The sequence below is a fragment of the Pleurodeles waltl genome, chromosome 4_1, assembly GCF_031143425.1.
Source record: "Pleurodeles waltl isolate 20211129_DDA chromosome 4_1, aPleWal1.hap1.20221129, whole genome shotgun sequence".
Classification (NCBI taxonomy): Eukaryota; Metazoa; Chordata; class Amphibia; order Caudata; family Salamandridae; genus Pleurodeles; species Pleurodeles waltl.
In genome coordinates, this window is record NC_090442.1 from 358,362,111 (window position 1) to 358,380,030 (window position 17,920).

At 46.2% G+C, this 17,920-nt stretch overlaps 1 protein-coding gene across 3 annotated transcripts in view; it reads left to right on the plus strand.

Annotated features, from left to right (window-relative positions):
- AEBP2 (AE binding protein 2) overlaps window positions 1-17,920 on the plus strand; it is a 213,341-nt gene that overhangs the window by 32,793 nt on the left and 162,628 nt on the right. For all 3 annotated transcript variants that reach the window (XM_069228516.1, XM_069228517.1, XM_069228515.1), the window contains exon 2: window positions 8,741-8,948. In XM_069228516.1, the coding sequence (XP_069084617.1) occupies window positions 8,741-8,948 (208 nt within the window). The remainder of the gene's footprint in view (window positions 1-8,740; window positions 8,949-17,920) is intronic.

Sequence of the window (17,920 nt, forward strand, 5' to 3'; positions counted from 1 at the left end):
CATCCCCCAATCATACTATCATTTTAGGAATTCCGTGGTTCATAAGACATAACCCTTATGTAAATTGGGAAACCGGACTATTTCCTTGTCCTCACAGTTTTGTCATGAGAACTGCTTTGCTTCAGACACATATTGGTCACCCAAGAGATTGATGCCTACTGAAATTACTACCGGATGTTCCATCAATACTGTCCAAGGAGTCCCTGATCACTATCTAGAATTTCAAGATGTGTTCCAAAAACCATCCAGACCTGTGTTACCCCAACATCGAGATTACAATTGTGCTATTCCCTTGGAACCTCGAACTATCGTTCCCTTTGGGAGGATGTATTCACTCATGGAACCCGGAAGGAAAGTTCTAAAGGAGTATCTGGAAGAAAACTTAGATAGCGGTCTTATTGTACTATTGTCCTCTCCGGCAGGGGCTCCCCTCTTTTTTTGTACCCAAGAAGACGAAGGATCTTCGTCCCTGCCTGGATTTTCGAGGTCTAAATAAGATAACTATAAAAGACCATTATCCTTTGCCCCTCATCAAGGATATATTAGAGGCAGTCAGAGGGACTCAACGATTTACCAAACTGGATCTTCGGGGAGCCTACCACATTTTCCGTATTAAAGGAGACGAGTGGAAGACTGCTTTCCAGACCCCATTTGGTCATTATGAGTACAGAGTTATGCCTTTTGGTCTCACTAATGCCCCCTCCGTTTTCCAAAGATTTATGGACTCTGTGTTCTCTGATCTCTTGAACCATATGGTTGTCATCTACTTAGACGATATCCTTATTTATTCTAGACGTCCTGAACTGCATTCCTCTCACGTGAAACAAGTCCTCCAAAGACTCCGGGAACATCAACTGTCCTGTAAACCAGAAAAGTGTTAGTTTGACAAGACTGAAGTCAAATATTTGAGATATCACCTTAGTCCCACTGGAATAGCTATGGACCAGGAAAAGGTACAAGCCATGCTAGATTGGCCCTCTCCTTCCTCTATTACGGAAACGCAATGTTTTCTAGGATTGGCTAATTTTTATCGGCAGTTTATCTTAGACTTTGCAGAACAAACCAGCCACATAACTCAAACATTAAAAAAGGAGAATTTAAAGAAAGGCTTTGTTTGGACTAGGGCGACTGAAATAGCTTTTCAAAGTCTAAAAAAGGCCTTCACTCAAGCTCCAATATTGAGACACCCAGATACCAACAAACCATTTATTGTTGTTACTGATGCTTCCGAAAGAGCCATCGGAGCTGCCTTACTCCAACAACAAGAAGATGACGGTCTTGAACATCCCGTTTTCCATTTGTCCCATGTGCTCTCTGCGTCGGAACAACATTACTCAGTACTAGAAAGGGAGTTATTGGCTCTGAAAACAGCCTGCCTAGAGTAGAGACAGTTTCTTATGGGTTCCAAGGAGCCCTTCGAGGTGAGACCAGACCATCGAAATCTACAATGTTTACGTAATTTTTTATGCCAGAACAGTCGTCAGGCTCGTTGGGCCTTTTTCTTCTGTCAGTATGACTTTTATGTCACCTATATTCCTGGATCCCAAAACATTCTGGCTGATGCTCTGTCTCGCCGTTATCCAGATTGTACTCCTACCCCATCACAGTATCTACTTGAGCCTAGTAAAATCATCGGAGTAGCTCAGTCTTTCCTGGATGAGGTACAACTGGAATATCCCAACCTGTCTGATCAAGAATTAAAGAAACTAAACCCCCTTATATGTAAACGGCAAGAGTATTATTATTATAAGAACCTGTTGTTCCTCCCTACTAATGGAGTAAGAGAAAAGGCACTACAAATGTGCCATGATTCGCCGGTTGCTGGTCATAGATGCATCAAGGCCACACAAGAAAAACTCTTGCGATCTTTCTGGTGGCCTACCTGGAAATCGGATGTCGAAAGATACGTTCAGGCTTGTCCCATATGTGCTCAAGTAAACATTCCCCGTACCAGACGTGCAGGATAACTACAACCATTACCTGTTTCACCTGCTCCGTGGCACACCATTTCTACTGATTTCATGTGTTCACTCCCTCCATCAGCAGGAAACCAGGTTATCATGGTCACCATAGATTCCTTTACTAAGATGGCTCACTTCACTGCCCTGAAAAAATTACCTACGTCCCAAGAACTAAGTCAGATATTTACCCATCATATTTTCCGTCTCCATGGACTTCCACACAGCATTGTATCTGACACGGGACCTCAGTACATCTCCCGGTTTTGGAAACATTTTTGTAGGACACTGAATATCAATGTAGCACTATCATCGGGTTTCCATCCTCAAACCAATGGACAGACTGAGCGTCTCAACCAAGGATTGGAGCAGTACCTTCACTGCTTTTGTAATTCTACCCAGAGCAACTGGAACACTTACCTTCCTATCGCTGAATTCTCTTACAATAACACTGTGCATAGTGCCTCCAAGGTCACTCCTTTTTTCTGTTCTTATGGCTATCATCCTACCTCTTTTTCTACTACTCCTTAGTCTACCTCTTCTCTGCCTGCTGTTATTTCCTTTTCCAGACGACTTTTCCAGATCCATAGATTGATTTGATCTAACTTGTTGAACACCAAGAGATACATGAAGAGAATAGCAGACAAGAAACGTAGGGATGCTCCAGAATATCACCTTCAAGATAAAGTCTGGCTTTCGTCAACATTTTTGCCTTTACACCTTTCTCAGAATTAGTTCACACCTCGTTACTAAGGTCCTTTCCGTATCCTTCAGCTGATTAATCCTGTCACTGTCCGTCTTCACTTGCCTCGTAACTGGAGAATTCATCCGGTCTTTCATGTTTCCCAGCACAAACCCTATGTACCTGATCCTTACTCTCGTCAGTTTCCTTGTCCTCCTCCTGTATTAGTGGTTGATGTACCTGAATATGAGGTACAAGAGATTTGTGACTCTCGTATCTTTCACAAACGTCTTCAGTATCTGATTCATTGGAAGGGTTACCCTCTCAGTGAATGCTCTTAGGAAGATGCATCTTCTGTTCACGCACCTCTTCTGATTCGCCATTTTCACCGTTTGTTTTTCGCACAAACCTGGACCTTCGGGGGAGGGTGGGACCTACTGTCGCGCCGCTGCGCGCGGCACAAGCTGAACATTCGGCTCGGGCCGCGGCACGCGGTCTCAAGACGTGCCGCGTCCCTAGCCTGCTCTGCACTTTCCGATGCCCCAAATTGGGCTTGGGGCCTCGTTCTACTTAAGCGCACCGCGCTCACAGGCAGGTCTGACCCCCCCACTCACCTGTTATTTTCTTTTTCTTCTTTTTCTGGATATCTGGTTTTGTGCCATCCTTTGTTTTTTCTCCCTTTCCCATATCACCCTTCTCTTCCCAGCATTCCTTGTTCCCTACTCTCTATGGCTCCTAGTCCATTCTCTTCTATGTGTTTTTTCCCTATCTAAGATGGTGTTCTTGTACTTCCTGTTGGTCACTTCCTGTTTGTTGGTATTTAAGGGCAGTGATTCTTTCTCTCCTTGCGCTGCAACATTTTATGTTTGGATGGTGTCTTCGCTCCTATTTCCTTGCCTTCCTGTGCTGGTTCTCGTCGGTTCCAGTATATTTTCCTGCATTTTGTCTCTGTTGATACCTGTTCTTTTTGTTCCTGTTGCAGGAACCTATCTTTTTGGAGGTTTTTTCCCCTTTTCAGTTTTTTTTTCCCTCTGGCACTACTTCTGAGGGACACGGCCTGCTCTTGGCGTTCCCATTGCTTGCAGCACTGTGGCTACCAGAAAGAGTCGCCCCTACCTGGGCCAAGGCCGAACATTCAAGAACAAGATCCACGCCACTCGTTCTGCGGACTCCAGGTTAAAGCAGCACGTAAGTCGTGACAGATTCTCCACACCCGGAGAACTCTGAAAGGAGATATAATCTCAGAAATAGGGAGAACATTAAAACTCCACACAGATATACTGATTCACGTCCTTCTCGTTCCTTTCAGGATGCACCGGATAGACGTAGCGAGAGAGGGGGCCGTCAAGATCGACGTCTTGAATACGTGAAAGAAAAGAAAGACTTGCAACAGTCTACCATTAAAAAAGAAGAAAAGACTCCTCAGCAAAAGCCACAGTTTAAAAAGAAGGTGGCAGCACTGACAGCAAAAAATGCCAGTATACTTGAGAACACTGTTGAGGAACAAGACGTGGGCAGTGACTGTTAGACAGCGCGGCAGATGTCACGATATGTCGCCAGAGTCTGAAAGATCATCTGGATGCGACAGCAACTAGCGATTTCATCGCAGTTGAAACAGTGGACGGTTGCGTTCTCCCTCCCCCCCCCCCCGATAGGGTTTATGATTTGAAAATTCAGATAGAGGGAGTCGTGGAGCGCACCATTAGTGTGATATTCTGGGATGAACTTACTAGTGATATCCTATTGGCCGAAAGAGACTGGCCACCTGAACACATCCGCAAGCTCCCGCATCGGGAAGATGTCATTTTGCCTTCTTTCTCCGATCTTGTTCCGGAAGCAGAAAAAGAAGCCTATGCTGCTGAATGGGCTCTAGTGCAGGCACCTGCGTTATATCGCAATCATGTAGGTTGGGACAAGGAGTCTCCTTGTCATGTTATCCCTGTTAGGTTTACACCCCAACCGCAGCCACAATATCCTGTTAAACATGAAGCAAAAGCTCCGGTGAGTGAGATCCTCGCCCAGCTTGAGTACCAGGGAGTGATTGAGCCCTGTACATCTGCAATGAATAAGCTGTTATTTCCCGTTTGTTAGAAATGGGGTCTTTGGTTGGCAGTCAGGTTACACCCTGTCCAAGCAAGGACCCTCATTCTAGTCATGGTAAGTCACTCACAATCCAAATTATCCTGTGCCCACCCTCTGGTAGCTTGGCACTGAGCAGTCAGGCTTAACTTAGAAGGCAATTTGTAAAGTATTTGTGCAATAAATCATACAATAACACAATATAGCACCACAAAAATACACCACACAGTGTTTAGAAAAATATAATATTTATCTGGATATTTGTGGGTCAAAACGATCAAAGATGCAATAAGAAAATATAAAGATATCACTGAAAAGTGATATAAAGTTTCTTAAGTCTTTTAAAAGCAAACAAAGTCTCTTTCAAGCACAAAGTACCTGGTTCGCGTGAAGAATCTCCGCAAAGGGCCGCAGAGGAGGAGAAGCGGGGAAACAAAGGGGTGTGCGTCGATTTCTTGGGCTGCACCGGTCGATGTGTCGTTTAGTTTCCACGCAGGGACGGCTGGGCGTCGATTTCCGGCGCTCAGTCGTGGATCCTTTTCGGGTTGCGGGGTTTTCAGATGCCCCGGGGTCTGTGCGTGGAATCCTGGGCTTGTGACAAGCTCTGCGTCATTCCGGTGGGTGATGCGGGGAAATTTCTCCCTCACGGCAGGCGCTGCGTCGATTTTCCCTCTGGAAGTCGGGCGTCTTCATCCCAGGTCGGCTGTGCGTCGATCTGGTGGGCCGTGCGTCAAAGTTCCGGTCGCACCGCAGGCGGCGCGTCGATCTTTTCCTTGCAAAGTCGAGCGGCGTCGTTCCGGTTCGGCGTGCTGTGAATTTTTCACTGCGGGACAGGCTATACGGAGTTTTTAGCCAGCTGTGCGTCTAATTTTCGCTGCACAAGGAGTCCAGTTGCAAGAGAGAAGTCATTTTGGTCCTGAGACTTCAGGGAACAGGAGGCAAGCTCGATCCAAGCCCTTGGAGAGCACTTCTTCACCACAGCCAGAAAGATCAAAGTCTTCTCGAGTGATCTAGCTTCAGTGGGAAGACTTTGGCAGGTATCTAACATGGCTGAGAAAGTCATTAGGCCAAAGCATCTGGTTTGCTTATGACTTATTGTTGCCATTCTAAAAACTTCCCTGGGAGGAATGTATTCCTTCCATTGCTAACCATTGACTTTGTGGTCTGTAACTCACAATTCCTGGCTTTCTAATTACTGGCTTTATTTGCTTTAGGCTGGCCAGCTTCTGTTGCTCAAACCTTATTCACTGTATTCTTTCACTTACTCGCCTTCTGTAAACAGGCCTTTAAATCATGTTCTTAACTTGTCATATTTGCTGTTCATTCAAAGACAAAGGTCTAATGTCAGCAAGCTTGATGTTTATTGTTAACTCTCACTTTGAAGTCCGAGAAGGAAAAGTAATGTGTTAATTCTGCTGAGTACTCATGAGAAGGGAGAGGGTGTAGGATTTTATTTCCTTGCACAAAACAAACAATAACTGTGCTGATGTTTCTAGAACTATTAGAATTAGTACAGGTGAAGCACTTTTTTTGTAATTCTGAGGAGTGGTGGAAACACATATTTGAATTCAATCAAAACACATCAATACACTAAGTGATGCCGTTTGCACACATTATTGTTTGTGCAATGTAAAACAGTATTTTGATGTAAATGTAATGATCATTTCAATTGAAAAATATGTTGCCTCTAATGGCAGTGCACTACCACACCATGGATAATACACACTCCCCCACTCTATGCCACTTCACTCCACTTTATAACATGCCACTCTACTTAGTTCCACTCACTCCACAACCAAACAGGCCCCTTCACTCTTTACCACTTATGCCACTCCATGCCAGTCTACCCCATTACACTCCGATCTACCTGACTCCAGTCCTCCCAATCTTCCCCACTCCTTCCCATCCCAATCGAATTTACCCCACTTTATTCCAGTCTATCCTACTCCAGTCCACCCCACTCCGCATCTACCCCAATCCATTCAACTCTATCCTGCCTATCCTACTCCACTTCACTCCAGTCTACCACACACCACTCAACTCTACCTCACTCCACCTCAGACTTCCCCATTCCAATGTAGCCCACTCTATTCAATCTACCCGACAATAACACAGTCAACTCCACTCCAGGCTACACCATCCCATCCATTGGCACCCCAATCCTCCCTTCTCCTACCTCGCCATCTCCAATCTTACCCCACTGCAATCGACCCAGTCTACTGCGCTGCACCCCAGTCTACATCACACCACTCTATCCAACTCCTCTCCAATCTCCCCTCCTACACTCCACCCCTCTCCAAACTGCCCCTCCTACCTGTCCCACTCCATTCTACTCCACTCCAGTCTATGCCACTTCAATCCAGTCTTCCCAACTATAATCCACTCCATTATACCCCACTCAGTCTACCACACTCCACTCAGTCCACCCCACTTCTCTCCAGACTACCCACCCCTCTCCAGTCTACCCCATTCCACTCCAGTCTACCCCAATAAATCCCACTTCACTCTACTCCGATCTACCCCACTCATATCTACCCAACCCCAGTCTACCTCACTACTTTCTACCCCAGTCTACTGCGTTCCACCCGAGTACACCCCACCCTACCCCACTTTACCCCAATCTACCCCAATTCAATCTATCCCACTTCAGTCTATATCACGTCGCCACTCCAATCTACCCCACTTCGACCCTACTACAGTCTCCCCCACATCATGCCACTAACTTTGAGCCATGTTTAACAGCACCCACACCAGTGTATAACATGGCTCAAACACATTGCCGAAAGTCATTAGCTCTTGCATAGGCCAGACCTATTGGCTTTGTGAATGCTTGTTTTTTTTGCTACTAGCGAAAAAGCGACCCCCTACATTCAACAGTGCTCTCTGTGGTGTGAGGTGCCAGTTTGCAAGGCGTATTAAGAGTTAATTGCCATGATCCTTTTTTTAATACAGGCAATGGGTTCATCTATTCCCTTTCCAGTGATCTTTTCCACGGAGGCAGTTTATATTGTCAGTTAATTGTATACCATGTTATCTTATTCAGTGCTGGTTTACTTTTAGAGAGACTCAACATCTATCTGTTTTTGAGCACGTGAAATTTTTATTTCAAGTAGGTTCTGTCACAGTGTTCAGTGACGGCGTGAGTGCTTCTTTTGGCATCATCTTCAAGATATTGTTCGGATGTCTTTGTAAGATTTTGTTTTTCCGTGAGTCGCATAACGTGAGGAAGTGTTACTCATTTGGATGAGTTTCTTTGCTGAATTATCGTTTTGGTTACCAGAGTAGGTGTGTTGTCAATAACATGACGGATTTTGCAGGCTCCTCTTGAAGGTGAAAGGGTGCTAATCCTATACTCACTACATATGTTTTATAATAATTCATATGGCTTGCAATATGCCTTGCAGTGCAAACGTCATTCAGTTCCTTCTCAGCGTGAGTTTGAGGGTTCTTTCATTCTGGTGGATCAAAGTTGCATTTTCTTGAAGGCTTTGTGAAGTAAATTGACTTTGTTGTTTATTAACTGAGGTGTATGTTAGAAGGGATGGTCCAAATTCTTTCCAAGATGACTGCTTGTGTGTTAATTAGTTTATTTGGCTTGCACATGGGTAAGTTTGCATTTGTATGTATTAAACGAAGATAGTAGCTGGAGTTGTAGACTTGTTCATTTTTTCATATATTTATCAATAAACTCATCCTTTGTTGTACAAAACAGCAGGAAAATCGACTTATTATAGATATGTTTGAAATCTTTAATTTTTTTATTTTTTTATTCTTACTGATAAAATGGTATGTATTTACCACTATAAATGAAGGACCTGTAAATGATTCTCATTGCCCTGCTTCATTTTCTCAAAATATTTATTTATCTTAGGAGAACATTTGTTTGTGTTTTATGGATTCATTGTTTCTGATTAATTAGCAGAAATTAACCATACTATACATATGTGTTTAACTTTAACTTTATTCTATAATTTTGATGCTTTTGAAGTAATAACCGGCAACTCTTATTTTCTTTCCACAGCATAAGCAGTACTTTAATGGATGTAGACAGCACCATTTCCAGTGGCCGTTCAACTCCAGCAATGATGAATGGCCAAGGAAGTATAGCTTCTGCATCAAAAAACATATCATATAACTGCTGTTGGGACCTGTGCCAGATCTGCTTCAACTCCAGTCCTGATCTTGCAGATCACATTCGTTCAATACATGTGGACGGACAGCGAGGAGGGGTCAGTTATTACATTTTTGTTTTAAGCATGTTTATTAGCAGAAGCGTATCTCAGTTCCATATGCAGTGGTGGTAATATTAACAGGTGACGTGATTTGATAGAAAAACGGTTTCATGGAATACCATTACTGAGAAACCATTTCACCTAAACTGTTTAATGGAATTTTTCTAATTGAATGTCATTCATCATTTCATAGAAACCAATTCATAGGATGTCTTTTTGTTGGAAATTGGCTTTTGCATGCTTACTTTTTATGGTGTAAATACAATAGGTGAAGGTCTTACTTTAAAACAGAAATGCTGGAGGTATTTATTTCAGTGCTTTACATCAGGGTAACTTAATTTCAGTTTAATATGTTCCATTGTCAAAGACTTACTTTGTATGCTTTTAATTTGCTGAGCCCTCATCACCCTTAAACACCATCTCATCTACATTCTAAATGGAGATGCGAGCTGACTTTATACAAGATTGTCATATTATTTTAGCTTCATGGTAATATTAGTCACACTGGCTAAAATAATAGAAATGTAGCAGAAAGGAATCCTCCATTCTGCAGTCCAAAGAACATTATGTAGTAATTAACCATGTAAAGCCATCTACTCTTGCATGGAACAAGTATGAAAGGAACAAGGAAGCAGAATCTGTTACAGTTGCTTGCCTTTGGAATGCATCTCTGACAGATTTTGTTTGTGCTTTAGAGTGCACATATGAGAGTCTGCACATAAGCTTTTCCCACCCATCTCCTAAGAGAAACATTGGGGAGAAAAATATATGAATAGAACCAGGAATTTGGGAGTAGTTGAAGTGAAGCCTGATTGCTAGAGGATTCATAGTAGAGAGACATTATTCAGTTGCAGGCCTGACCGGTATGTTGGGAATGTTACATGGCTTGCCATAAAATAGGAAGACTATTAATAGTTCAACCAATATAGTAGCCATGAGGCTAATGACTAACACACATACACACACACACACACACACACACACAGACTTTCTCTCTCCCTCCCCACAAGTTTTCAGAGGAAGAACAATTTTTGTTTTGCTGCTAACTTTGGTACTGTTTAGCTAATCTTAATGAAACGTTCTAAAAAAAAAATAAAGTTTAGCCACCTCAGCTCTTCCTGGAAGGTTTTGGTGTGATCTGTCAATCTGGTGTTGAGAAAAGGGGTGGGGGGGACAAAACGCTCCTCACACCCCCATGCATCATAGGAAAAATTAGACAACAATACAAGGAAAATGGCAGAACAGAATTATACCAAATATGGCAGAAAGTTAGATCTTTACTCAAAGTGTTCTTTTTATGGTTATGCTTTGGCTCCATCCACATTTTGGGAGCCTGAAAGACAGAGTTTTGTTGGGCATATGTTATGTGCTTCTGCTCAAGGAGTGTTTGTATTGCACTCCAATTGGCTGCGTTAGAGTTTACCTTTGCTTACCACAGCCTCTGGCTTGCAAGGAATAAATCCTTTTATTAATACACGATCTGCTGCATAATGAGCTAATTTCAGTAAAAAGCTGTTTCTACATGCCAATGAAAAGGCTTTGGAAGCCTGCTGCCAGGGAAGAGCTGCAAGCTTAACCACACCCAATGCAAGGTTTCCTTGGTGAGAGGGTTAAGGGAACTGGAATTGGGTGTAGGGGTGGTTTTTACTGCGACTATCAATTAAAGTGGGAGAAAGAACAGTAGGAGTAACAGTTGATAGGAGGGGCAGTGACTCCAAAGAGAGGAAAAATTGAATGACTGAAGGAACCATTAACGGGAGGAAAGATGGCAGCTAGTGAATGGAACTATTGGCCAAATGATGGAGGTGTTAATGAGAAGAAGGTGCACTGGTAACAAGGGAGCATTGCCAGGAGTGGAAGAATGCACCATTGATATCAGAGGAACAATTAGTCCGTGTGTCAGAGGATAGGCTACAGGCTCCAGGGTATTGTTTATGTATTTATAAAGTGTTTCGTACCCATGACGAGGTGGCGAAGCACATCAATGAATGTGTAACATGCTACACCATGGGAAAGAGTTTTGTTGGATGATAACAGAATTATAGCAGAGTTAGCAGTATCTCCTGCTGTCACACCCCAGCTTTTAACAGTTCCACCTATGAGAGCATGCAACACCTCCTACGGTCACTTTGCAACTCTGCCAGAGTTACTTTTTCTGGGTATGAGCACCTCCTGCTCTGACACCCAGCTCCTCAAGAGCTCCACCAATGTATCTCTACTAGAGCATGATAGATCAGCTTACTAGAAAGAGCTGTTTCTGATGGATACAACTACCTGTGGATTTCTCACCTAATGAATACTCCCATGGCGCCAGCATTCGACGGAAATCTTCTTACTAGTCTCTGCACGTCGACGAGGACGTCACTCTAGCCCACGCGACGCCGTCTGACGTCATACAGGCAATAAGAGGTCCTCGCCGACGTGCCGATGACAGTTCCCTTTTTTCCGTGCATTCGAAACGGTTATCTTCGAGGGAGCTACTGTTACCTTCGTGGTTACAGTGTATTGTTTGCTGCGTAGTCTTCTCTGCGGTAATAATGTCTCAGAGGAAGTCGGGTTTCAAGCCCTGTCGAGAGTGTGGGGGCAAGATGTCAGTTACAGATCCTCACTCCGACTGTCTATGGTGTTTGAGCTCCGACCACGACGTCTCGACTTGCGATTCATGTCAACACATGAATCCGAAGGCCCTCAAAGAGCGTGAGGCCAAGTTATTCATGGCAAAGTCAAAGAAGAAGGAGAAACATCATAAGAAGTCTTCTTCGCCAAGGTCTCACCGGCGTCATCGAGACTCCCGGCGCCGTAGAGACTCACGACGTCATTCCAGCAAGGGGTCTCGTTCGAGGTCACCTTCGGCTCGGCGTCGGAGGACTTGGGAGGTCAGCCCCACGGTCACGCCGCATCCATCGACGCCGTTGCCCTCTCCGGCGTCACCGACTTCGCCTGGTCAGGCGTCGGTGATTGAGGTGGTGCAGCCTCTTGTGTTTTCTCCGGCGTCGGGGTTGCCCTCGATCCAGGCACCCCAGTATCCGGCTTTTCCCACTCCTGGAGCCGATAGTACCGCGTTTCTTAATGCGATGTATACCATCTTTCAGCAGATGGCTCCAGGAGCTGCTCCGGCTGGTCCTTCGGGGCTCTTGGCCTTTTCGTTGGGTGATCCTGCGCCTCTTCGGCCGGCACCCTTTATGCCCTTTCTCCCTTTTGGGAATGTGGGCTCGGCGCCGGTGCCGGCGTCGGTGGCCGCTCCGGTGGCTTCGGATGTTTCGGCCCCGGAGGTTGCCCTTCCGTCGAAGTCAGGATTTTGCCCTGTGACTCCGGTTGGTCCATCGGCTCCAAGACCTCGTCCTCCGGCTCCTACCTCGGCGCCGAAGCTGCCTGTGGCGCCGGAGGCGGCGTCAGATGCTTCTGGAGATCGGCGCCGTTCTTCGACGTCGGCGGAGGCCATGTCGACTCCGCGTATCGAGGAGAGACTTCATTCGAGGAGGCGTGCTCTCCGTCTTTTAGAAGAACAGGAGTACCAGCGAGTCTTAGAGGAGGGAGAGATTGAGGACTCTGGAGACGGACTACATGGTCTGGATACAGCCAGTGGCCTGGACACTTCCCCTGAGTGGGACCTTTCATCTCCAGGGGAATATACGGAGGAGGCTGCTTCCTTTCATGCTGTGGTGAGGAAGGCAGCGAGCTTTTTGGACCTGCCTTTGCCGGTGGCAGAGGCGAAGCAGAATTTGCTGACCGAGGTATTGCATCCGGCCTCTGCTGCAGCTGAGCCTCTCTTGCCATTTAATGAGGCTTTGCTGGATCCGGTGTTGGAGGTGTGGAAGAAGCCGGTGTCTTCCTCGGCCGTTCATAGGGCTGTGGCCAGGAGGTATCGAGCTGCACCATCTGACCCTGGCTTTCTCTCTAGACACCCTACGCCGGAGAGCTTGGTGGTGCAAGCCTCCTGTTCCTCAAAGTCAGCGCCTGGTTCCTTCCCGACGGTGCCTGGAGACAGAGACTCCAAGAAACTGGATGCGCAGTCCAAGAAAATATTTTCGTCATCCTGTTTGGCGTTGAAGGCCACCAACGCAACGTGCATTTTGGGGAGGTACATCCATGCTCTGATGGATGATATTTCGTCTTCATTTACGGAGCTTCCCCAGGGTCTCTTGGATGTGGTCTCGGACGCCCAGGCTGCCGCGACCCAGATTATCCAGTCTGGGCTGGACACGACCGACTCGGTGGCCAGGGCGATGGGCACGGCTGTGGTGGCAAGAAGACAGGCCTGGCTCCGAAACTCAGGGTTTTCTGCGGATGTGCAGTCGACCCTGCTGGACCTCCCGTTTGATGGGGACAGACTGTTTGGAGCCAAGGCAGATTCGGCCTTGGAACGATTTAAGGAGAGCAGAGCCACAGCCAAATCGTTAGGACTGCAAGCTCCTTCTTCCTCTGCCTCTTCTAGATTTTTCAGGAGGTTTCGGGGATTTGGGCGTGGCTCTTCTTCCTCTTCCTTTCGGGGGAGGTTCCAGCAACCCGCCTCTTCCCTCCCCTATAGGTCATTTAGAGGGAGGGGGAGGGGTGGGGCCCGTACCAGAGGAGCCTCTCAACAACACTCTGCCTCTTCCTTGTCCTCTGGAGGGGTGCAGCAGGGGAAGCAGCCTTAGGCTTCCACCGTTTCCCACTCACTCCTCTCCTGTAGGGGGAAGATTACAGCATTTTCTCCACAAGTGGAAGTCTATCACAACGGACACTTGGGTTCTCGGCATTGTGAGGAAAGGCTACGCCCTTCCCTTTCGGGAGTTCCCGCCCCTCATCCCGCCCCGCCCATCTTATTGTTCAGAAGAACACCTCCTGTTGCTAGAACAGGAGGTTCAAGTCCTCCTTTCAAAGGGCGCGGTAGAGTTGGTCCCAGAGCAGGAAAAGGGTCGAGGTTGTTACTCGAGATACTTCCTGATTCCCAAAAAGGATGGTCAGTTGAGACCAATCCTGGATCTGAGGATCTTGAATTGGTTCCTCAAACAGGAAAAGTTCAAGATGCTGACCCTAGCACAGGTGCTTTTGGCGTTGAACAAGGAAGATTGGATGGTGTCTGTCGACTTGCAGGATGCTTACTTTCATATCCCGATACTCAAGTCGCACAGGAAGTATCTCCGGTTTGTGGTAGGGTCGCAGCACTATCAGTTTGCGGTCCTCCCGTTTGGTCTTACTTCAGCACCTCGAGTCTTCACAAAGGTGATGTCAGTGGTTGCGGCGGAGCTCAGAAGGAAGGGGATAGCAGTATTCCCTTACTTGGACGACTGGTTGATCAAAGCCAAGTCCCCGGAGCTTGTGTCGCATCATCTGCAGTCAACAACCCAGTTGTTGTTCGACCTGGGCTTTTCGGTGAATGTGCCCAAATCTCACCTGGAGCCCTCTCAGCGCCTCCTGTTCATAGGGGCAGTACTGGATACAACATTGGGTCGAGCCTTTCCTCCGCCTCAGCGGATTCAAGATATTCAGGAATTGGTTCCAATGTTTCAAAATGGAGCGGTAGTTCCAGTCCTCAAGGTCCTTCGTCTGCTCGGTCTGTTCGCCTCCTGCATTCTGTTGGTCACGCATGCTCGCTGGCACATGAGGGCTCTTCAGTGGTGCCTCCGAAGGCAGTGGTCTCAACACAAGGGAGATTTAGAAGGTACTGTCAAGATCTCCAGAGATGCTGCTGTGGAATTGAAGTGGTGGATTGCGGGCAACAATCTTTCACAGGGAAAGCCGTTCGCGCAGTCGCCACCAGTGGCCACGGTCATAACGGATGCTTCCACCCTAGGATGGGGAGCTCATCTGGGGGATCTGGAGATCAAAGGGCTTTGGTCTCCAGAGGAACAGGTGTTTCATATCAATCTGTTGGAGTTACGGGCTGTACGTCTGGCTCTCAAGGCCTTCCTCCCATCCCTTCGTGGTCAGTCGGTACAGGTCCTGACGGACAATACTACCACGATGTGGTACATAAACAAACAGGGAGGAGTAGGGTCGTACCTTCTCTGCAGAGAAGCTCTTCGGCTATGGTCCTGGGCAAAGGACCATCAGATTTGCTTGGTGGCAAATCATCTGGCCGGGGTCTTGAATGTACGTGCGGACAGTCTCAGTCGCCAATTCTCGGCAGACCACGAGTGGCGTCTCCATTCAGATCAGGTCTGTCTAATCTTCCAGATATGGGGGTTTCCTCGGATAGATCTGTTTGCCACTCTAGAGAACGCACATTGCCCGTTATTCTGCAGCCTCCAGTATCCGATGCAGGGAGCGTTGGGGGACGCGTTTCAGATAACCTGGTGCGACCAGTTGCTTTACGCGTTTCCCCCCATACCCTTGATTCCTCGAGTGTTGAGGAAAATTCGCCAAGACCGGGCCCAAGTCATCTTAATAGCTCCGGATTGGCCAAGGAGGGTATGGTACTCCGACCTTCTCCAACTCTCACTGTGCCCTCCGCTCCGTCTCCCTCTCAGGGCAGACCTCCTCTCGCAGTCGCAGGGGCAGGTTTTACACCCCAACCTCCAGAGTCTGCACCTACATGCTTGGAGATTGAACGGGGCAACCTGAGTTCCTTCTCTCTCCCGCCTGATGTAGTGGATGTTATCTTAGCGGCCAGGCGACACTCCACTAAATCTATCTACGCTAATAGGTGGTCTAAATTTGTTATGTGGTGTGGAGAGAGACAGATTGATCCCTTACATGCTCATCTGTCACATGTTTTGTCTTTTGCACTGTCTCTAGCGCAGAAAGGTTGTGCAGTGGCTACCATTAAGGGTTATTTGTCGGCCTTGTCAGCCTTCATTTGTCTTCCAGACCAACCATCGTTATTTAAATCCCCTATTGTTCTCAGATTCTTGAAAAGTCTTCTGAATCAATATCCTCCAAAACCATTCGTTATGCCTCAATGGGATTTGTCCTTGGTCCTGACTTTCCTTATTGGGTCCCCTTTTGAGCCTATGCATTCTTGCCCCTTAAGGTATTTGGTTATTAAAACAGTATTCCTGGTAGCTATAACATCTGCAAGGAGAGTGAGTGAGTTGCAGGCCTTATCGGTTAAACCCCCTTATATAACGTTTTATGGGGATAAGGTGGTGTTGAGGACCAAGGCTGCTTTCCTTCCGAAGGTTGTTTCACCCTTCCATTTGGCTCAGACAATCACTTTGTCCACGTTTTATCCTCCGCCTCATCCTTCAAAGGAGGAAGAAAGACTACATCGCCTGGACCCAAAAAGGGCGTTGAGCTTCTATATCGACAGAATGAAGGATATCAGGCTGGAGGATCAGCTGTTTGTCGGATACGTGGGCAAGAGGAGAGGAAAGGCAGTCCACAAGAGAACACTCTCCAGGTGGGTTGTTCTTTGCATTAAAATCTGTTACTCTTTGGCAAAGAAGGATCCGCTTGAGGGCATTAGAGCTCACTCCACCAGAGCTAAGTCGGCCTCTTCGGCCTTGGCCAGGGGTGTTCCTGTGGTCGACATCTGCAAGGCCGCAACTTGGTCGTCCCTTCACACTTTTGTGAAACATTACTGTTTGGACTCTGAGGTCAGAAGGGACGGTCATTTTGCACGGTCAGTGCTGCAGGATTTCTTGGTTTGACCATTTAGGCACCCACCGCCGGGCGTGGTACTGCTTTGGGACTCTATTCATTAGGTGAGGAATCCACAGGTAGTTGTATCCATCAGAAGAACGAGTTACTTACCTTCGGTAACGATTTTTCTGGTGGATACATTAGCTACCTGTGGATTCCTCACGGTCCCACCCGCCTCCCCGTTGCCTTTTTGGTCTCTCCAAGCAATCCTTGAGTGTGCTCCTTTTGGTCTTCAAAGTTGCAATACATTTTGCATATATGATATTTGTATATATGTGTATATTTATATATAAATCTATATATATTGTGTATATACATGATTCGTATGTATAAATATATTTATTTGTTTAAAAAAAAAAAAGAAGGTTATATTAAATCTACAGCTATTTTATTGCAATGTTGTGTGATTTACAATATTAAGAGATGTTGCTTTGCTCTTTCATTACATTGGGTTATTATTATTCTCATGCACGTAAAAAATGTTGGTACTGTCATCGGCACGTCGGCGAGGACCTCTTATTGCCTGTATGACGTCACACGGCGTCGCGTGGGCTAGAGTGACGTCCTCGTCGACGTGCAGAGACTAGTAAGAAGATTTCCGTCGAATGCTGGCGCCATGGGAGTATTCATTAGGTGAGGAATCCACAGGTAGCTAATGTATCCACCAGAAAAATCGTTACCGAAGGTAAGTAACTCGTTCTTTAGGCTGTTAAAGGTGTTCTCACAATTTGCCCTCCCAAAAATATGAAAACGCTTTTATTCACGATGGCTGCTCAGTGGTGGTGAGCAGTAGTCAAGAGTGTCCAACCAAAACTTTTGTTAATCTGCCCGGCTGTGAAAGTAGTACTTCTTTCTACCTAAAATTGACAGCAGACGTTGATCCAATTTTGTTCACTTTAGTTATATTTCCTCACCAGTTGTCTTACCCTACTTAGTCGAGCATGTCTAAACATGTGTAGTTCAGGCCCAGCTGCTGCTTTGGCTTATTTTTGCTTTTATGCAGCAAAGCATCAGTAAAGGAGAGGGAGCCTGTCCTGCTAGATTGCCACACAGTGACAGTGCTTGAGGGATGGTACAGAGGCTGAGGACCGAATGCTAGTACTTCCCCCGAGCAGCAGGACTGGTCTTCTCTGTTTTCCTCCTCGATGGGGAAATTGTCTTTACATTCAGAACACTACATTATGGCCTCATTTCGCTATGATTAAGATTTTGAAGATACTCTGTCTGAATACTAAAGGCCATAATCACCCTTTTAAAAGAAAGATCATTTTACACTATTTTTATAAATGTGAGGGGGATATTATCCTTCTACAGTATTGGAGAAATAGTATGAAAGAGGCCCTTTCAACGTAGAACTCTGGGATCAATGAAGTGTCCTACTTCCTGGCCATTGAAAAGAATGG